At 46.0% G+C, this 23,032-nt stretch overlaps 1 protein-coding gene across 2 annotated transcripts in view; it reads right to left on the reverse strand.

Annotated features, from left to right (window-relative positions):
- Positions 1-21,489, reverse strand: part of LOC144100453 (putative sodium-dependent multivitamin transporter) — a 121,334-nt gene extending 99,845 nt beyond the window's left edge. For both annotated transcript variants that reach the window (XM_077633407.1, XM_077633406.1), the window contains exons 1-3: positions 21,409-21,489; positions 18,232-18,402; positions 12,075-12,338 (exon numbers count right to left, since the gene is read on the reverse strand). In XM_077633407.1, the coding sequence (XP_077489533.1) occupies positions 12,075-12,338; positions 18,232-18,345 (378 nt within the window). In that variant the 5' untranslated portion in view covers positions 18,346-18,402; positions 21,409-21,489. The remainder of the gene's footprint in view (positions 1-12,074; positions 12,339-18,231; positions 18,403-21,408) is intronic.
- Positions 21,490-23,032: the final 1,543 nt, after the last annotated feature.

The raw sequence follows: 23,032 nt of genomic DNA on the forward strand, positions 1-23,032 counted from the left end.
GCATCACGCTATTGGCTGCTGTCCCGTGACGTAGCAGCGCAGCGGTGCCAGGCCGCGCCCCCTCAGCAAGATGGCCGCCCGCAAAGTGGAGTGAAAAACCAGGCCTAGTAGGTGGCAGATGTGCCGAGAAACACTTAATATTCCCCGCGTGCAACTATTACGAGTGTTAACAGCGACTGAGAGCTTCACTGTGTGCAACAGCGGCAAGCGGCAGTTTGCCCCAAGTTGTTTTGTCGCCGTCTGCACCGAGTTGACCGAGCGGCCTTCAAACCTACGCTGTCTACGCAAGACGTAACAGTGCCGGTGTCGCGAAGTGTTTATTTGGAACCGTTTGTGCTAGTTAGAAGTGTTCTTTATTCGCGCGAGGATCTTCACGAACAGCAGCGAGAAGCAGCTCCCCAGGGTGAATTTCCTATGCACGCAGCAAGCTTCACAGCTCAGTGACAAGTGTCAGTGTAGTGAAAGTGATTGCAGTCGGAACGAGTACTTTTGCGCCAGTCTTTGATATCGCCTGCAATTATAATTACGTCTGAAACGCTTACTACCCACGCCTCGTTTCTCGAATGCTGAAATAAACTTAGCAGCAGATCCTAGTTTGGGTGCACGCGTGTGTACTGAGTTTGATAACTGCCGTGACAGCGACGTGCGAAATGTACTTCGACCTCTGCAGCGAGTCGCATTCGTTGCAGCAGTTGCAGTGATCGCCAGCGCAAGTCGTTGTGCTGCGGCGTAGCCGTCACCGATATCGATCGTTGTTCGTGTGTACTGTGTTGGACAACCGGCGTGAGTGCGACGAGACCGTTCTGAAACGTGTTTTGCCTATGCGAAACGACCTTAGGCTGCACGGCCGGTTTGCTATTTTCTGACGGGAGTACTGAAGCGTCGCCGGCATTCTGCGGCATTGTGCTGCATAAAATGCAATTTGCAAGCATGAGTGGCCGGATTACGATGGTATGCCGGCGGCACTGTGAAATCAGTGTGAAAACATCGGTGTGCATCGCAGCTCTCACGTCTGGAGCATCTTTTTTTTTATTTCCTGCCGGGCTATGGGGGCCTATATCTGCCATAAAATTTGCACGACAAATTGAATGAATTTAATTTCCTCTGCATTTGATCATGGTCTGAGCCAAAGCAGTAGCGTTAAGTTTGGGTTGCAACACGTTATGACCAGATCTATGACGAACAAAAACCATTGTCGCAACACGTTCACCGGTGTTTCACAATGCACAAGTCTGTAACATGTGCCGACTTGTGCAGCTCATTTTCATGAGCATTCCACTTTACCTTATGTAAAAAAAGAAAAAAAGACCACAGCAGGTGCTTACGCTTCTCAAATCAAGAAACCATATACACTTGTGCCGTGTTAATATGAAAACTTTGGTTCCGGATCAGAACTGTACATACAGAGTTTTCCATAACAGCGAGTCGTCATTGTAAATGAAAAGCATTTTCAGTAAACTGCTGTGATGACAATTTATTTTATGCTTAGCAGCGTGGAATGAAGTTGGATTTTAGACAAATGATTGCAATATTAAGAGCATTATCATGGTTTCCATGGCTGTTGGTAAAATGCAGCGATCTCGAAGTTTTCCGTGAGCCATGACAATCGGGATAGAAACTGTAGTCTTTGAATGAGCACCTGGTCCGATATTTATTCTTGCTTTCACTACACTGCTGTCGCCGAGGTGCTCAACAACTTGGCTTTATTGGTGTCGAATAGTTGTTAACTAGCGCTTCCTAAGTAAGCTGTGCCAGCTTGTGTAAGACATTATCGAAGCGTTTAGAAGCATATGCCATCAATGCACATGCACACATGCATATGCTGTGTTCATTTACCTGGGAGTGCTTGCTGGATGAAGGCGATAGTGGGCCTATGAGAATGTATTTGTAAGAAATGTAGAATGCTTCCTAGATTTCCTTCACCTTCTTTGCATATGCTTCATTTATAAATTTATTTGCTTGAATGCAGATGCTTGTTTGCACCTTCCACAATGCTGAGCTATAGGTTTCTGTGAACACACATCGGTTCACATTTGTCGTATGGTCGTGATAGGGCCATATTTGTTCATATTGCCAAAACCACGCTAAGAAGGTTTATTTTGATTTCTCAAAATGTGCTTTGCGCTGTTGTACTGTGGTTGGCCCTTCAATGCTGACGTTGTGCCGTTTCTGAAACTCCTTCAGTGCCGACGCAGCCATCGACCTGTCGAGGCTAAAACCACATTCAATTTCAACCCATTTCCTTAGTGCTTGGATTGTATTCGCAGATTCCCTGCTTTGCTCTTGTGCTCAGTTCTCCTCGTGCCCGACATGCTTTAATTCGAGTAGCTTTTTTTCTCCGTGCCGTGTGTTGTATTTAAAAAAAACATTAAATTAGTGGTGCAAATAAACATATGCGAGATTATAACAAAATGGTTATACAGTCAGTGAGTGGCTTAATTAATTATGTTGTGCAGCGAACAAAGTGCGCCAGGAAATGAGTTTCCGAGCCTTTCAGTGCCAATGATTTTGACGCCAGAAAGAGAAGCGCTTTGTCAGTGAGAAAGTGCAAGCGGAGAGAATCGGCGTGCCTGGCAGTTCAAGGTTTAACAAAACGGCACGCTATGCTGCAAGTTGTATTAGGGCGATTCCAGGGTGCAACCGGCTTATGATTCAGTCTGTATTTGTCGCCAAACAGTTCTAACAGTCCTTGCGCTATGTTATAGTAGCTGGTTACCACAGTCCAGACGCTCGCATTGCAGTCAATATTACACGACAAAAATATGCCCGTCCCAATGGGCTTTTTGCATTTAAACCCTGTCAGTTGTGCAAACAGCAAGTTCCCATGTTGAGGCATGCGTGCTTTAATAAAGTTTCATCCCCAGAAAAACTGTCCATAATTCAAGCCATAGTATTGCAGGGTGGATATTAACGAGGCAGGGCTGCATACAGCAGAATGTGGTGAATTTTTTAGTTCGATAATGTCACAAGCACAAAATCATTGCACAATTTCTTTAACTAGCATGGGTTCCTAATCGTGAAATACATTACGTACTCTCACACCGATAAATTGTTGTGGTCCATTAAATTGTTCCTTCCAAATCGGCACGCTTTTTGAAAAGCATTCCTGTGATAACCAACTTTTCGTTCTTCGTGACATACACATGCACCTTAGTCTCTTTGAGAAAGCATGCGATAAAATCATTTATAGAATAATGCCTTGCATCATACTGTTCTGAGCGGGATTGAAGTGATCCTAGACAGCTGACCGCAGTTCATCCATGCTAACTCTTGCTCATCCTGCCTTTCTTTTTTTGGAATCTCGGGCAGCCCCAAAGGTATCGTACTTGGCCATTCCGTTTTTCTTACGCTCATTAATGACCTTCCTTTCACTGTTTCATTTAACTAGTCTTCATTGATTGTAACATGGTCCGCATCCCACTATCAATATCAACATTCATACCCTTTCTAACAACCGTCTGCGGGCTTGAGAATCGCCTATTTGCCAATGTTAATAGGACCGCTCTAATAGTTTTTACTGTGAGCCATACCCATCTCCATTACGAGCGGATATGTGTCAGTATTTTCTTTGCGCTTGTATACTACCCTGTTTCAAGCGAAACAACACAGAGACTTCCATTATGTGATGTAGTTAAGATGCTAGGTGCGTATGTTTACGCATGTGACTATTATGTGCGTGTGTCATTTGATCCTTATGCTCATCTGAAATGGCCAGCCAGATATGCTATCGGGCCAGCATTTACAGTATTTATAAAAGGGTGCCTCCTTCTCCTCTATAATAAAGCCGAATTTCACATACAGTTCTGTCGTCATCAATGGAGTCAGATTACAGCTGCTGTTAATATTGTGTGTGAATGTGATTTTCTTAAAATGACGGCAGTGAAACGCATGGAAAGGCAGAAACCTGTACTCAATATTAATTTATTCATAGAGTTGCATTTTTCGTTACATTAGTGACACGAGTTTTCATATAAGGCTCTGAGGAGGATTATATTTTTGGTGCATTAAAAAGGCCACGAAACAAGAAATTTGTTTGCCTAATACATGCAGCCCTTCTAGGACTGTTTAAATTCACATACACTACCTGTATGAAGCCAAAAGCTAGGCATAACCTAGGCAAAGATCTTCAAGCAGTTAGGTTAACAACTATGTCATTTTATCATAAGGTATGTCAAAAGGGAACTTTGGCAGTTTGAGAACCAAACTGGCAATGAAATAAGCTTTACTTTGCAGAAGATGTTGCTAATAACAACAGCTAGCACATTCCAAAATTTTATACATCAAAGGTGGTGCAGACAATGCTCAATTTTATCTGCTGTTTTGGGAACCAGAATCACTGTTACGATCCCTCATATTTTTTTGGCCAGAAAAAATTCCTAAATATTACTGTAAAGTTGTATGAGATGATATATGCACGTATACTCTACACACACTTAAATGCTTATTTTTTATTTCATTGTACTTTGTAATAACACAACTTTCCACTTGTAAATATATACCTACAGATTCTGCTTGCGATAACCACTATGCATGGTCAGTGCATCCCGTTTCCCTCAATATATAAAGTATTCTTTCCCAACCTCAACCAGGAGCCGTCCAGATGTAAGCCAGTTTACCAACTCTCTCATCATGTTATGCTTACACTGTAAGGAAAATGCATGTGCGGCCTTTCACTAAGTACTTTGCAACCACTTTGTTTTCATTCACATGGGCGCTTTCAGAATTTTTTGGAGTTGTAGAGACAACATTGCATTGTTTTGTACCTCACTTTGAATGTGTACCTACTAGAGATAAGAAGATTGTTTTTGTTTCCAAAAATTGCACTGCAACCCATCATCTGGCTTGCGGCCGGGCGCCAAGCAACTATCTGTTTGTCACTTGGTGGCTAGTTTCTCGACAAAGTACGTCACGCTAGGTCGAGCGCATCTCCCAAGGGGGACCAGAACAGGTACCCCCCCCACTCTCTTGGGTGTCTGGGAGTGCACACCAACCGTGTGCATGTGACGAAAGGCACGCAGTACTATCTCTACGCCGTTATTGCTTTAGTACTCAGCACTCCTGTAACATCACTATCATTGCGAAACTTCCGCCCCGTCGATTCACATAAAGACAGCCATATGGCTCGAGTTATGCGGTCCGGAGCCATTAAGCGCTTCATTTTAGCTTCCTGCACCTGTCGAGGTTTTTTTGCGGCCTTTTTTTCTCTTTCCGTCCTCTGCATTCTATGCTCCTTAAATTGTTCTGATCGGGTTCTTTTTGCTACCCTAACAACAGCTTTTGCTTCACGCTCTGCGAAAACGCTTTGGACGTAGGTTTGAATCAATAGACAGTTCGTTTGCAAGCTGCAAAGTGTATGGAGTGCAAACCTGCACTAGGGAGGCGAGCGCACCCACAGTATTAACTCTTGAGTCCGATCTATTCCTCTTCTGATTCTATATCCGTTCAGACAAAGAAACTGTGCAGAATGTGTCATACTCATGGACCGCGGCGAGTCCATGTGATATTGCCGGCGCACTGACGCAGCGCTTCAGCGAAGTGCCGCTGCATTGGCAGATAGCTGTAACAAACATATTTATTGATGGGCTTAAAAACGCGAGGTGCGCCAACCGAGCAATGAGGGACGCAATAGCTCTCGCAAGCCTCATTTTCGAGCAGATAGTTCTTCGGAAGGCTGTCTAGTTAGTGCGCAGGCCTGCTTTTGTCGCAGTCATTTTCTTAGTCATTTGCATTCTCTGAGTCATTCTTCCCTCGGCGTCTTCCTCCTCCTCTTTGCAAGTGGAGAGCGGGGATGCGGAGAGGGGAATGGCTGGCGGGTGGAGAGAAGAAAATCTCTATGAAGACCACCTGCCACGGTTGGCAGTGGAGGCTTCATATAGAAGCCTTTGCCACCGAACAGTTTTCGCATTAATGGCTCTCCTAATGCTATCGCGTTAATAATAATAATAATAATAATAATAATAATAATAATAATAATAATAATAATAATAATAATAATAATAATAATAATAATAATAATAATAATAATAATAATAATAATAATAATAATAATAAAATAATGCTTTATTCATCACTATTTTACAGTCATTTCCAGCCCGCTTAAGCAATCAAGGCTGGCTTGTGAGCTGGACTGCGCAGTCAGGCTAGAAACATGGCCCGCAGAAATAAAGGAAACCAGAACCAAAGTACCTTCTCGTGCCAAATAAACGAACAGCCTTTTTGCGGTGCAAAATATATCATTTATAATACTCCTTATGTACACTCACATGTAGGAGACGCTACAAAAATAAACGCACAAATACACATAAAAGTGATCAAATAACATTCCCGAAAGCACGTCACTAGACTTGGCAACATGCCCAACGATAGAACCTCTTAATGAGGCCCGAACTGAGTTGTATCTGCTCTTGTGCTGGCATCCGGAGGATCACCGCATTGCCGGATGCAAGCTATTTGTCCTGCGCTGCACTAGAACAGGTGCGGACAGTCCTCTCAGCGCTTATCTACCTGGACGCATTTCCAACCATTATTATGATGAAGCATATCCGCCAGCTGTGCACCGCGTCATCGTTGCCGCCTTTATAATGCTCATGGCGATGATGAGCTCCACTAGCCATGACCCCATCGCTCCGCGGGCCCTAAAAAAAATCCCGCCGCTCTACATCGCGCTCTTGCAACGTATCCTTTCCACATTTCTTTCGCCGCATTCATACACTACATTAAACTATTGAGAACTGTCACGCTCTGACACGCTCGCACTCCCATAAGTCTTCAATATGGTTTCTTAGCATGATATCCTCCTCTGACCACCGGAACCGCGTATAAGCAGTGCCTGGTTGAAATGAATGCTTTCGTTCGTCGAAAAAATAAAAATTGGTGGGGACACTTAAGCCCTGCCTTAAGGGTACGGTGCGATAGCGTTAATAGGTTAATGCCCATATATGTGCACAATAGGCTTCTGTCTTAAAGTGCACAATAGAGGTCAGTCTAGTAAGTCGCGCCTAATGAAGAAAAGAAAGCACGGGCGATTTAGCGTGGCTATGCAAAACGCGAATTAGATGCACTACCACTTTGGTTTTCACTGCAGTTTCGCTTCGTAGCTCGGCTTTCAACGTCAAGCAGGCTTCAGACATGCAAAGATCTGCGAAATCAGTGAGTGAGGACTTTAGCGCTGGCGCAGCTAAAACTGGAGGGTGCGCTTAAATTCAGTCCTCACATCACTTCTGGAGCAGTGGTGCAGCGGATGAGCAATTGTGCACTGCCCCGCGATGGCAGGCGCTCCCGTCGAAGGTGCTTAAGGAGGTATGAGGGTCTTATTTATTAACATATCTTGCTGAAACTTAGCGTGCAGGTATATCATAGGATGTTGATTTTTAATATGTATAAAGATTTCAAATATATCACATGGAAGAAAATATATTGCAAATTAACATATCGTAATTAGGTCATTTCTTACGGGCCTTTATATTAATTTATCAGTAAAAGTAAACTTTTTTAGGAATAAGTAAAGATTTGCAAAGGCCCACAGCACATCCTAAAGCTAATTAAATGGCTATAAATTTGTTTTGTTGATGATAAATGAATAACAAAGTTTGAAGGAAAAAGCAATGTGGCAGTAATTATCCCACACTTCGCCTAATTGCTAATCTATCATGTTGAAAGAAAAAGGAAAGCTTTAGAATGTGCCGTGGACCTTTGGAAATGTCTACATATTCTTAAAAAAGGTTCTTTTTGCTGAGAAGTTATCATAAAAGCCCGTGAGAAATGACCTAATTGGGATGTTGTAAATTTCTTTCCAGGTGAGATATTGGAAATATAAATGCGTATTTGAAATCAGCATTCTTTGATACATCTGTGTGCCAGGTTTCAACAGGCTACGTTGACAAAAAATTCAAGTTTATAAGACCCTCAAGAGACGGGTTACTCTTTCGAGGTTACTCTCCCCGAGCAACGTCTTGCCATCAATCAATAATTGAACTGCCTTGTGCTGACACGATGGGCAGTTTGCTCACATATTCCGGTGGGCACGTTGGGATCCGGTCACTACGTCACGTGACTTAGTTGGCCGTCCTAACTGACTGCAGCTGCCGCAGCCAATGCTCCGCGTGAAATTCGCTAAACGGCACGAAGGGGAGCCAGCACGATGGGTGTCCACACGCGGGTTGGCGCCGGGCGCGAGCGTGTTACTTCATATGCTTCCGCAGGGAGCCGAGTTTGGGGTGGCGCTCAGCGCCTATGTTCCCGTATATGCTCCCTCAGGGAGCAGAGTTGCATGACTGTTTTCGCCGCGGCGCTCGTAACACTATTAGTGGAGCGGTGTTCACATGATCACACTGACGTCAGTTGTTGCTGTTCGATTCGTCTTATACCCATTAAGCTGGAGAGAGCCAGCCGCTACCATCTTGAGCACAGTACGCTCTGTTATCCGACTGAGGGGTTATTGTATAGCAAGCACCGGGAGGAGGAGGGGTACCTCCACACGAGAAGCGACTTTTCCGCAGCGCTTGGGACATAATAGGTGGACCTTCCCACAACTCTACTCCCTGGGGAAATTAAGGATATAGACAAGCGTCATATTTGTGAACAAATGTGGTGCTGCGGTCGGCAGCGACGCGGGGTGTAGGAAAAAACGAAGCACGCCTACTGTGCGCCAAGCAACGCTGCCTTCGACACCAACTTGTGTGTGCGAATATTTCAAAGCGTGCGCGTCGCTTGTGGTTAGAAACATTTTTGTTGATGCTCGGAGAGTAGTTCTGCACATTTTTAGCCTGTTCGCCAGAAGGAATTAGTAGGCGGAGCGCTGCATCGGGTGCTTCTACGCTCCAAGTTGGCGACAAGTAAAAGCGCAGCGCTACGGTGGGTAAAAGCGCGAGGTATGGACAGGAACTGATCGTCCACAGTTCTCAATTTATGGGCTGATAAATCATATCCGATTGCTAGTGCAAGAGAGGGCGACGTGATGCACGACGCGAATCAGCTTTCTCACACGACGAACCTTGTAATGTGCTTCCTATTTTCACCGAGCCGCTTCACTCCGGAGACCTTGGAAATTAATGAACACTATAGCTGCTTTGAATGAGGCAAATGCAATCGATAGCTCCGCGAGCGCATGCATGGACGTTTTCCTCGAGCTCCAAACGAAATTTACGCTCACTCCACTAAGCTATAAAATTTTCCTTCTTATTTTAGAATGTATTCATGTGTGCGCATTCTGCTTCATCGGAGTGGCTTTTGGCATGGAATTTGCTGTGTTCGCCAGGTTCCGATCGACCTACACTGTGAAAATTCAAATAATTTGGGAAATAACACTGCGCGACATTGTCGAGATCCTAGCGTCGTTGGACCAGTGTTGAAATGACACCCCTGTTGAAATTCGCGAAAATGAAAACAGAGAAAAAACCGTCGTGCGTGCTACTACCCGAGTCCGGTGCTTCTTCAAGCGCGGCACGGTGTGAACGCTGAAGGCGACTGGCGGCAGCTTTTCGTGTTGTTGTTTTTTTGCGCGCGAAGTGATGCTTGGGACGTTTTCCAGGTGATAAGAATATAAAAATGGTCCCCTGCATTCATCTTACGATCTCAAGCACACGGAATATCGCCTAAACTTATGCTGAGAGCATGACAGAATGAGAACGAGTTGCACGCGTTACTTGATTTTTGCACTGTTCACCACGTACGCGACCGAACAGCAACGATGCGAAGTCAGAGACACAAACCAACTTATTAGATTTGAATGCAGAAACACAATGTAATAACCTAAGGGGTGAAACGAGCTCGGCGCAATAACCCACGAGCTCGGCGGTAATAGTTAGCCGCGAAGCCGATCCGTCGCCGAAGTTGTCTTGCTCCTCGGCCCCTGTTCGTCGCTTCCGCGCCTACCTGACTGCAATAAACTTATGCCGCTTCATTTCTTCTGCGTTGCGGCTCAACAAAGCGCACCACAATTTGTCGGCACGCCGTGCATTGTGCCCAAAAAACACGAAAGCGTGGCGCACGCAATGCTGAGAGGTCCCGCTTTCTGCCTACACAACGAAAGTCAATGCTGACGCCAACGCCGCTGCATCTCTTTGACGTCACGGCCTGGCGCTTGTCTACACAGAAACACTAGGCGTACGGTGCTTACGCCTGTAGCAGGTGTCATGAAGTCACTGCTGAGAAGCAACAGCTGCGCAATGACGCAGTCGCAGTTAAAAGCTGCCGTTGGAGGCCCCCACATATAGGTATCGCACCCCACAGACTCGCCGGCACCGCAGTAGGTCGGCTGCCCCGTTTTCCGCTAGGCATTCTTGCACAAAGTTGGCACAGCTGCAATGAGTGTGGCTAAGCTTCAGTGCACTCTTAGTTTTAGCACGAAAGTGCTATTCTGATGTTACCCCTCAGAGATGTTACCCCGAACAAGATATTGGGGTGTTTGTGGGCTTGTGAAAACTGAAATAAATAAATAAAAATCAAATAAATACTGGGATTCGAGCACTTGGTGGCGCGAACAGAACAGCCTAGTTGGCCACTGAGCGAGAGCACTCGGCTATCGCTGCAGCCGAACATTCATATGCCACACATTCCCGCGCTGTGCACCGCACATCGCCTCATCAACTAATGCTACTAAGAAACTAATATTCGCGCTTCCAGCTAAGTGACGGCAGTGACAGAGAGATGTGTGCTTCAAACATTGGCGTGCACAACGTTGTGGTAGAAGCAAGGCACTAGAGGAATACGCTCTGGCGTTGAACACATTGCTGCAGGAACGCGGCAGTGGATCTTAGGCCGCCGGCTTACATTCAGTCATTTGGCTCTTGCGATGAAAAACTTCAAGGCACGCATAACTGACTGCCTGGGTCAGTGGACACCTCAATCGCGCTTTCAGCTACGTGGCGGTGGTGTCCACCAGCAAAAAAACTGCGCTTTCGCACAACACCTGTATTTTGTGCTTAGCAATTCTAAACTGGCAGCCATGTTTTGTTACGTTATGCAGTTGTGTGTTCGAAAAGTTCATGAGCTTGAAACTGCCGGTTGTAACGTTCAACCTTTTTGTGTATAAGCAGTATTCGCAACACTCACTTGGAAATTATTCCAAGAAAATTACTATTCGCTTCGAACTTAAAGATTACTATTCGCACATGCTCACAAAACATTCTAGAAGCAGTTCTGGTTCCAACAGAACCCTTGCTGTGCGCGCCATGTTCAGCTATATCTGCGCCTCCAAGCTCGGCCGAAACCGCCCAGTTGGGTGTACGGGGGAACACGATGAAGACCAAATTGTGCTGTCGCCCTGTCTGTACCGATCGGCTACTTCTGTGCTTTTATGAACTGGTGTACTGAGGTAAGTTCAGGGTCATCTGACAGGACTGCGGGTTACTACAGACCAGTCGTGTGATATTTCTCGAGACGGCAACTGCCATTAGAGGCGGCGGTTACCCGGCCATGACCCTAACATGATCGCGCGCTATGCTTCGGAGCAGCCGGTTCTTTGTTGCTCCGTAACGAAGTAAATATCCCCGCTAACACTATGCAGTGTTTGCCGCCAAGGTGAGGTTCTTAAAGCTGTACCGTTGGTTGCATTTTTTTCTGGAATAAAAGTATGTAATTAATGCTAACAGATTAAAGGAAAATTAACTAAATTGCCTATAACGTCACCGTTTCAAAAAGTAATCGATCAATTACTAAATTAAGAAATGTAATTTATCACTAATGATTAACTACTTGTAACGCTGTACGTAAAACACTGCTTCAGTACAAATAAAGATGTCAAGTTTGTTCCTTGTTAGTACTCGTGTCTCAAAGCCTCGATATCCCGCACATGTGTTTCGAAATCGTCCTCAATTCGCCACCGCGGTGGCTCAGTTCTTAAGGCGCTCGACTGCTCACCCGAAAGACGCGGGTTCGATCTCTACCTCGGCGGTGGAATTTCGATGGAGGCGAAACTCTAGAGGCCTGTGCACGGTGCGATGTCAGTGCACGTTAAAGAACCCCAGGTTGCCGAAATGATTCCGGAGCCCTTCACTTCGGCGTGCCTCGTATCCTGAGTCACTTTGGGATGTTAAACCCTTACAAAACAAACCAAGCCCCCCTCAAAGCCTTACCTCGAAAACGGACACCACCCGCAGCTCGTAAAGCAGGGGCACCAGCACCACTGACGTCACTGTCACTGCCAGGGGTGTGGAAGCCAGCAGCCAGACCAAATGGAATCCGTATGCGTAGAAGTGGCCCAGGAATCCGACCACGGATACACCGTTCACTACGGAAGCCAGGACGGAAATGGTCAGCGCGGTCGCGGGAAGGCTACGGCCTCCCAGAAACGCGTCCACGCCAGCGCTCCCGCTTTCACTGTCTTCAGCTGGAACAACCTAAATGATAAGAAAGGGGTCTCATTTGAAAGCATTGTATATCTGTATATAGGCCACATGAAATAATTAAATTCTAGAGAATTTTCGCTTGAACGCTTGGTCTTTTCCAAGTTGCGACACGGTAAGAAATAATTCCATGCAGCGGATAGAACATGAGCCTGCCCACACGGGAACTTAACTATGTTCCTGCGTTACAGCCGGGAAAAGAAAACATGGACTGCATGAAATCGAAATGTCGTGCTGTACTTTCACTGACATAGGGATGACTGCTTTCCGGGCGCTGTAGGTAAGAAGTCCTGTTATGCGCGGATTTTTCCTTTACTTAGAGAAGCGATTCGTATAATGAATTTTTTTAACAATTTACCAGTTAAGGTCGCTCGACAGGGTCTGAATTTCCCAGTGTCCCTCTGTAACTCCATAAACAGTGAAAGCAGAGACCCATTATCAAATTAATATGAGCGCAGAATTCGAAATTCACGTATCTTATGCAGCTAAGTCGGTCCACATTTTATTTAATACCTTTTAGAGGACGTTAAAAAAGTTGGCGGTGGTTTAGCTCTGGTTAAACCTGGAGTAACGCGATAGCTACAGCTGGCCGAGTGGAACTTGCTTAGTTGAATTGCAAAGTCTTCCGCCGCTCCGTGTCGCTGGGCGTTCCTTCTTCATCTTCGTCCCGCCTCACACGGCGCATGCGCACAGCTGTTGCAGCTCGGTTTCGCCGGCGCACCACGTCTTCGGCAGCAGCAGCTGCTCCGCACCACATGGCTGGTCACGTGCCACCGCCACAGTCACGGGCCACCGCCACACTTAAGGCTCGAAATGTTACCATAATGTAGCTATCACAAAAAAAAAAAAAATTACCTGATGGTTACCACCGCTTAACGCGAGATTCTGCGACGGCTGTTATGTATCTCCGTTTCGCTATACATTGTTGTAAAGAATTTAAGAGCGATATGGCTATATGCACTGTTATAGATTAGTGTTAGTTTTCCACACATGTATGTTCTTCCATTAGCACTTCTCTCCAGTCCACCGCTCCAGGCGCACGGCGACACTGCCACAGAGCTTCTCCTCGCTTGGCGCGTTTTTCCGCAACAGCCGCTGACGGACATTCTTCCGTACTCGCCATACTATCCGTCCTACTTCCACGGTAACCTCCGCTCTTACCAGACATTCTTTTTCCACGTTAACACCTTCTCCTCCTCCTCCTTCCCGTGGTTTAGCAACCTCCAGTTATGCCTACTACTACTGCTGCTACTACTACTACCACTACTACTACTACTATTACTACTACTGATACTGCTACGGCTAATACTACTACTACTGATACTGCTACGGCTACTACTCCTTATATAACCATAACTAATACCACTACTACTACTACTACTTCTACAACTACAACTAATATTACTACTACTAATACTTCTATAACTATAACAACAACTACTACTAATACTACTGCTGCTGCCGTTGCTGCTACTGTTACTACTACTACTACTACAACTACTGCCACCACTACTACTGCTGCTGCTGCTACTACTATTACTACTTCTACAACTACAAGTAATACTACTACTACTTCTACTACTACTACTACAACTACTGCTGCTGCTGCTACTACTACTACAACTGCTACCACTACTACCAGTACTACTACTACTGCTGCTACTACTACTACTATTACTACTTCTACAACTACAACTAATACTACTACTACTTCTACTACAACTACTGCTGCTGCTGCTGCTACTACTACTGCTACTACTGCTACTACTACTACTACTACTACTACTACTACCACTACTACTACTACTACTACTACTACTACTACTACTACTACTACTACGACTCTAAAGCCAGAGAGCGGGCCTACGTGTACTATGACTTCCTCCTTTTCGCATACACAGCAGAAAACACAGAGCAAAAGGTCTCTTTGTCCTAGCAACATGTTCATGGACAAAACGTCACTCTGTAGCATGGGCAAAAAAATTTTCATTGAAAATTTATTATTTTTTTTCTTAAAAAAATTTAACCCTAGACCGTTATTGTACATTGTCCCGTAGATTTGTGGAAGAAAAATTGGCTCGCATATATTGTGGTGCTGTTTTTCCCGATAATATTCCTGCAGTGATGCGAAAAGTTTTCGCAGAACCATAAGAACGCTCCGTCGTACGTAAGACTGGAGTTGTTTACAAGATCGCAGTTTCGTATGACAGACGCTACGGGGGCCAGTCCGGTCATTGCATAAATGCCCGGTTATTGGAGCGCAAGAATGACGTCCGGTCTGGAAGTGGGAGCAATCTGGCAGAACCCTGTGCGTCGTGCAAACTGGATTCCGTTTTTTCACAAGGTGCACCATACTAATTACATTCAAGGAAAGCGCCCACAAAAGATAAACGACGCGTTGTGCATTCGCAAGATTGGCCAACATTATGTCAGCACCCCTTCGATCGCACTGCACAAGGAACTTGCATACATGGATGACCACTTTCGCCCGAGTTGACACTTCTATCCTTCATTACTTTGGGTCGCCGTATCTGTGCAACAAGATGCACAATTCTTAATGCTACAGCGTTACTAGTCCCATTATGATAGAAGCCGGCAGCGTGTCTGTGTGTATACTCGCAGATGGTATAGAAAATCCCAGCGATGGCAAGAAACATAAGATGACGTCATCAGGCGTCCATATGACGCACGCATGAAGCCGAGCACCGCCACTTCAAACAATCCTATACATGTCTTTCGTCTACATACACTCCCCACTGCCCAACCTCAATGTGGCGCTAGTTTCTCCGACATTCGTGTCAAAATTTTGACGCAACCGTTTGTCATGCACCGTTCTGGGTGGTGTATGATTTCTCAATGAATATAGCTTACATGAGCCAGTCAAGATGGATGTTAGCTTGTGACAGGGGTTCGAACCGACGACATATGCCCCTTCATTTTTGTGCCTTTCCAGACTATGGTATCAAAACTGTGATGCAATTATTCCTCGTACAGCGTTCCGGGTGGTGTCATACGCGCGTGGACACCGTCAGGAACGCTGTAAGACGCTGTGGCTTTCTTTAGTAAAACTTGGTGCTGGGTTAGTTGGTTAAGCACTTCTTAGAAACAGGTCCGCGCTAAAAAGGACAAACACAAGGGACTCATGTCTGTCGTGTCGCCATTCTCTCGCCTTGTGTTTGTGGTTTTTAGCGCTGGCCTGTTTCAAAGAAGTGGCTTTCATAAACTCGTACAAAAGAACTTTAATGCATGTACAAACATTACGCGTAAACAATGCAACCAGGAACAGTAATGCTTTCGCATTCCCACACTCATGCAGTCCTAAGTGCCTCTGCCGAATTTTTTCTTCTTTCTCTTTTCTTAAGCGATGTATTTCAGTTTTAACTTCGCTCGCAGATTCGAACTTAATTGTTTTACGCCATCAGCCGCGTTAAAGTTCCCCTTTACGCCTTTTATCAGTTGATAGTAGCCGACTGATGCAGTTTTCTTTCTCTTTTGTGTGACCTATAAATTGCCCTCTTTTACAAGAAACCTCAGTGTTTAGTTCAGCGCCTGTGTGGTCCTGTCACGTCCTTGTCTTTCGCGCTGTTTCCTTCACTTAAAAGTTGACAGTAATTCAAGCAATATGGTAAACAATACTTCAGCCAAATCATTCTTAATTCCTTGCCTGATTCAACCTTCTCAGTTTCTTCGCTGTCACAGTTAAAGCATTTCTTAAAAACGCTTATTTGGGCAAATTAGACTGTTTCTTTATTCTTGTTTACTTTTGGTATTAAGTTTTTTCTTGTGTGCTTGTTTTGTCACTCCTTTTTTGCAATATCTTTGTCATTCACCGACTGCCGGTTACTGCCCTACAAGCCTTTATGGCTTCGGCAGCCGTGTCTTAAAATTGTAAACATGTTTTATGAAAAATAAAGGCGTTTATTGTTATTATTATTTTTATTAAATCAGTAGACATCATAATTATTAGCAATTGTCTCATTAGAGAAACGCCAACAAGTGTAAGTGGCCCAGAGAAGAAATTATCCCGCTGCAGAAACGTGTCCGCATTTAAAATTAGTTTTATGCCAAAAATAACACTGAGAATTTAGGAGCCTCAGTTGTGAAAAATATAATTTTTTGTAACAAACCCAATATGATCGCTTTTATGTGTTTGCAACGCTGTGTTTCGTAACGCAGTAAGCAGTCATAGCACTCGTCTTCGCCGACCACTCTATGGGATCAAAACATCAACGCAGCACTCTCTTTATGAACTTGCGCAATTCGAATACTTTTTTGATAAGTTTTTCTTCTATATAAAGCGCAAAGTGTTTGCTTCTACGTATAGCACAGTAATCAGTGGAAGACGGAGAGGTGAAACGATCGAGCATGACATCTGTCACATTCCTACCGACGTTACGAAGGGGCCGCCATCATGACCCGGAACAACGCCACGCGCGATACAAGCGTAAACGCATGCCCTCGTGCTCCTACACTAAGCGAATAAGGCGCGTTTCCACTAAAAGGCCATCATAATGCTTGTTTTCGTTTTAGCGTAGACACGTGCACTTCGTGAGCACAGCTGAGCCGCCGCATGTGGCTGAGTGTACAAGTGGAAATTTTCCGAGGCCGGCGATGAGAACTTTCATGACAAGCACTTATGCGATGGCACTTTCGTCAATAATTATTATCGTTTTAACGATAGTATTCCACCTATTGCAGAGAGGCTAGGCTCAAATCATCGTGCTTTTAATGTCTCCGCTAATAGCAATCATGAGTAAGAGGATCAAGCCTTGCCTTATCATTCTCTAATGAGCCCTGGCCTGTTTCAGCAGCGCCCACTCTATCCCAGAGAATTGCGTAATCGAATGTTCTATCTAGACCCTGTACCGCCCAGGGGTTCCCTTTCGTTTGCTTCAAGTCCACTTTTTTAACACCGATTTTTTCTCCACAGGTTTACATGCCTTGCTCAAGTCAACTTGCTCCGCTCTATTTGCCCAAGCAGATGAGCACAACCCTTTTTGTTATACGTTGCACGCCGCGCACTTTCTCTTGACAATACGCCAATCTTCTTTATGTCGCTAACAACCCGCTCAGCAACAACCGGCAGCAACAGAACAGCAGCGTGTCTAGTAATGTTGGCGCCTTCCTTTTTTATTGTTAGCGAAGTTGTGGAAATAGTAGTTCTAACGTTTATGTCAGCCGATATGAGTTCATCGAAATGGTGGAAAAAGTAACCGGCAGCGCTGGCTTGGTAACGCACGGGTGCTTTCTTGGGCAAGCTTACCTTACACCCATCCAACACTGCGACTTAAAGCCGGATATGTTTGCTCGAAATTCATAAGTAAACAAGCTCAAAACGAACGGCGACACAAGCGAAGTAGTACGCACAATACGACGACTGCATTTTGCATTCTACCCGCCGCGGTGGCTCAGTGGTTAGGGCGCTCGACTACTGATCCGGAGTTCCCGGGTTCGAACCCGACCGCGGCGGCTGCGCTTTTATGGAGGAAAAACGCTAAGGCGCCCGTGTGTTGTGCGATGTCAGTGCACGTCAAAGATCCCCAGGTGGTCGAAATTATTCCGGAGCCCTCCACTACGGCACCTCCTTCTTCCCTTCTTCTTTCACTACCTCCCTTGTCCCTTCCCTTACGGCGCGGTTCAGGTGTCCAACGATATATGAGACAGATACTGCGCCATTTCCTTTCCCCAAAACCAATTGTTATTATTATTAGTATTATTATTTTGCGTTCTTCTCTCTCTGTTTTGCCGCCTGTGTCGCGCTTGATTGAGTACATTCACACGCTTTGAATGAACCGAATCTGTGATTACAAGCCTCGCAACCCAACTTGTCGACTCGAAATGAACGTCATCACAGCGTCCTGGACACCATGAGGATCATGACGCGTACCTGGCGCCGTCGATGAGCAAAGGAGAAGTAGATTCCGACCAGGTACCCCAGTGCGGTCAGCACGCCGAACACAGCAATGTCCGCGGCGTCCAGGCTCATCAATGTGGAAGACATGTTTCCTCGGATTTTTTTCCGTCTACAGTAGTGGCGGGCGCAATTTCCTGATGACTCCTGTTAATGTAAATTGCGGAAAATTGATGCACCGGTTAGACGAGCTTTTCGTTGACAAACATTCTCACTCACACAAGCGCTCCTGGGCTAATCAACCCTCACTAATTCCTATTAGAACCAAACGGAAGATCTTTAAAACAATTTGTAGCACTCTTGAAACTTATGGATGGCTTCGAAGCCTCGCGGTGTTCAGCGCAGGTCCGTTGGCGGAGCCGCCGCTTGCTCGGTGTGGGTGCCTGCTGTGGTTGATTAATGTGCTCGCTCTTCACGCGACTACCAGAATTTTCGGTATTGAGTCCACATCCGATGAATAGCCCACATAATTTAATTTTTGCTTTAAACAAATTTCTTTATTGCATATTCCGCACCCGGTACACTTCCCGCAGAAGCCAGGTTTGCAAGCTGCGCCTAAAAAGTGTCTGCCCGCTCAGCGCAAGTATAGCAAAACTTCGTTATAGAATAAGCGTTGTCTATATCATGCCATACTCGGCGATACTGAAAAAATCAATGGTTTTCTGTGCCCCGGTCCCGGTTAGCTCAGTTGGCGGAGCGACTGCTCCGGTGAAGCGATGGTCTCGGGTTCGAACCCCGGACTAAGACGGATTTTCTTTTCACTGCGAAGTTTCTCAGAAAGCTGCATAGCTTCCCCTTTTCGCCACATGGCTGCGCTTGGGTGGATGTTAATGGGTAATTCCTTATTACAAATCTACTCCACCTTGGGGGATTCCCCTAAACATATGATCAATTCGCATTTGCCCTTCCATACGCTTGCCGTCCCAGTCAACTCAGTTGGCAGAGCGACTGCTCCGGTGGTCCCGGGTTCGAACTCCGGACTCCGCCTTGGTGGATTCCCCTAAACATTTTACCCCACAGACAAGTCCGCAAAGCGACAAATTTCAGTACTTAAACATGTACAACACGCGGACTGTAGATCGGAAGTTAGAGCACTCCTTTGTTCATCGGTTCAACTCCTTGGGTGCGGAATTATGCGCACTATTCCAAATCTCCGATCTTGCTTTGGCCCTTCGGTTACGTTTTCATTTTCGTGCCACTGGTTCGCACATAAACGTGCAATAAACTACGGTCACCGGCTGCGCTACTTGAAGTGTTACGTCACGTCGAAGCAGGCTGTGAATTGATCTGGAAAAACAGACAAACATTTATAACTTTCTCGTTCGCCTTCCCAACGCTAGAGCTGTAACGTAGTCTTTGTCAGAAATATTGTTACGGCCGTAGGCTGACGTGCCGGTGAACGACTGACGTCTTTCATGTGGCTCGGCTTAAGCCATACCTCGTCCATGATACGTCTTCTCCTTAGCACTGGGACGGTGCTTTTGCCGACGGGAGTTATGTTACGGCCGTAGGCTAGGACAAAGAAGATGGCGAAGCATGGGGCTTGTATGTGTGTTGGACAAGGAGGACGAGGTGTACTCAGGCACCGGCCGTTATTCTATGGCTCCTCTGGTGTCTCTTTCTGTATATATAATCCAGTCCTGTAAATATATATTTCTACCCGTTACATTATATAACCCAAAGTGTTAGCTTCTAAGCCGCATAGCAGGCTTTTAAACACATTTGACAGTCGTAGCTTGGGAGGGTTGAGTACTTAAGTTTCTCCCGCCTTCTTGAGACCAGGGTTCCTCAGTATGCAAGAGGAGCTACGCTTGGGGGCTCAGACGGAGACCCGTTTGGGCTGTGTACTTTTGACAGAGACTGTACATACTACTGACCAAAGCGGTGACAAGGGGTATAAGGCAAGGCTCAATTTTAGGCATGTTTGTGTCGCTTTCCTACTTATTTCGCAAACTATTGAATGTTCAGAGAGCAAAAATTCAATAATCTCCTGTCTTATTCTACACGATAATTCGTAATTCCTCAGCGGAGACTCATCATTCGGGTAATCTCTTTGCAATCAGCTTCTGACGGGGTAACTCACGGTCTTATTAAGTAACTGGTGTTCATAGAAACACGATTACTCCCATGGACTCCCCTCCGCGGCTTTTGTAGTGCACTCCAGCAAAGGGGAAAATAACGGTGGGGCGCTAGACAAGGTTCCAGATACCTGACGGAGGAAACGATGTATCGGCGTTCAAAGTAGCACAACGACAGGCCGGCGGGCTCGAGAGGCACAGGGCGTATCCAATGCACAGTAAGAGGACCCCGACAGAGAACACTGGTTCACCTTTCCCAAATACGGAGTGCAAGCCAACTGTGTGGAAACGCGAATGCTCCTCGCAGGGTAGGCGCAGTGCCATATGGGGAGGTAACTTTTTGCGCCTAATTGCTTCCACTTGTTTTTTTAGCTCGGAATGGTCGCACCACACCTTGTGAAGCGTTCACAGCAGGAAGCTTACACTTGCTCTAAATTCGCTAATCTATGACGATTTCCACCGCTTTCGCAGCCTTCCTTAATTTTCATTATGGTGTAAAAAAAATAAACAAAGATGCAGCGCAACGTTCCTCGCAGCTGCTCTGAACTTTCAAGCCTCAGTTGAAACAAACATCACCGAAAATACTACCGTTCACTTCGATGCGGTTTACTGTAATGAGCTAATTGCGTGATTAATAGTTTTGATGAATGTTATGCTGCGTATGCTCCCCAATCGGTTGAACGTTGCCACTGCGCCTCACACACAGGAATAATACAATGTCGAATCTGCGCTTGATACGGGCATTGTCTTACGTTTTACGTTATGTCGGCGCCCAAATTTTAGCGGTTTCTATATCACACGCACGCAAAAAAAGCGAATATAGCCGCATTCTCCGTAAACATCCGGCGACGTGCGGGTGTGTATTGCAGGGCACAGGTGCGCCCTGCATACAAGTGCAGGCTGGAACGTTCGATACGAGGCTGCTTGCGCGGGCTGTGCGATAGCAGATTGTCTACATTGCAACTAGACACATTTGTTGCTGTTAGTGCATCCTCATTTAGTCGCCAGTGATGACGCAATCGCAAAGGCGCACGGAATCAACTACGCGCTAGGCGAGTCCGGACAGTATACTCACCTGAACATGCTTAGGTCGACCTCCCCATTCACGCCTTTGGGCTATGTGGGATCTCTATTTTACTACGTTCTTATATATGCTGCTTCAACATTTTTTTTTTGTGGCGCAGTTGAAGTGCCCTCTCTAAATGACAGCGGCTTACAGCCTTCGCTCACGAGCACGCTCGTCAACAGTCTGAACTATAGAACTGCCACGAATACCTCTCCCATCACGGACTGTCATCTGTGGGAAGGCCCGTGCATACCGCGTTTACTTTTTTTTTCTTTCGGTACTCAGTCATTCTCGCCCGAACCTCCAGGGGACGTAGGCCTTGGCGGATGACAGAGAGCAAAAGAAAGGAAAATGTGAGGCAGCTTTATATGTCGGAAGGGGCAACTATGTTTACTAAAACGTTGTCTTACACTTTGTGGGACTCCACGGACTCTTTTTAGTGATTTCAGCTGCGTGCGCGAGTCATCAAAGTGCGTGTGGATGCAGCGGAAGTGCGCATGGCTGAAATGTCGCTCGCGAGATGTGGCACCCGATCGCTGCGGTGACGACAAAGGCAGCAAAATAAGCGCGCCGGGAAATTCCGGCGGGAGCGCTGTTACGGCGCGGTCAACATTTTTAGGTAAGGGCAGTAGGAAAACTGCCGCGGAGCGCAAGGGAGTGGCGCTGACCCAACGCGGTCGCCGTCTGGCCAGTGGCGCTACGGTCGCTTTAAGATGGGCGCTCGTCTGCTACTCCGAGGAGAGCAGCTACTAATTCACTGTAGCACCGCGGCAGGTGGCTCGAGTGCGTACAAATACGTATTTAAGGAATACAAATATAGCTTCCGCCTTCATCTCTTTTGTATCAATGAAACAATACGATTTAGTAGCATTTAAAACCATAACTTTAGCCGGGAACGTTAAAGACGCGTTGGCAAACGGTGCTCGTCTCGTGGTGACGTCCTAGCTGTGCAAACTTTCAGGGAGCCGATAAAGTGGGGGAATGCTGTGCCCCGTCATGGAAGCGTAAAAGCTCCTTGTCCGGGCTTCTTTAACCTTATCTTTATGTATACCGGGGCAAGTAAGTTTCGTTAGCCTCCTAAAAGCCGGTTTTGGCGGCTTATAAACTTCAGACTTCGTATTTAACGAGGTGATATTACATGCGAGTTTGCGCCCAGGCTGAGGCTGCGTTATTCAGTGGGTGTTTCATTTACTTCTGAGAATCTCAATCACTCAATTTTTCATTCCTGAATGCAGTTGTTAAAAGAAGTCAAGGGAAAATCTCCCAATAAGGTGCTTTTCTGTGCAGTCGGTGCTGCGAGATGAGTACTAAGGGGCCCGCACCTCGCGAAATTTAGTGCTGCTCCTAGGACTTCCGCCATGACGAAGCCGACCTGTAAAACTACTTTGCACAGCTGCATATTACCCACGTGAAATTTTTATCAAGCCAAAATACGAGGGCGCAAGCTCCACGTCGTGTTTCTTCAATTTCACCATGTGGAACCACGGAAAAAGGGCTTTCAGTTTCGGCTGAGTTCTGAACACAAAAGCTCAACCCCCAGCGTCCTGCCCTCTCGTACCCCAGGTGTAGAGTACACGCGAATTATAAATATGTCGACGAAATTCAAGCAGTGAACATCAACATACCGACGCGC

This window comes from Amblyomma americanum, chromosome 8 (assembly GCF_052857255.1).
Source record: "Amblyomma americanum isolate KBUSLIRL-KWMA chromosome 8, ASM5285725v1, whole genome shotgun sequence".
Taxonomy (NCBI): domain Eukaryota; kingdom Metazoa; phylum Arthropoda; class Arachnida; order Ixodida; family Ixodidae; genus Amblyomma; species Amblyomma americanum.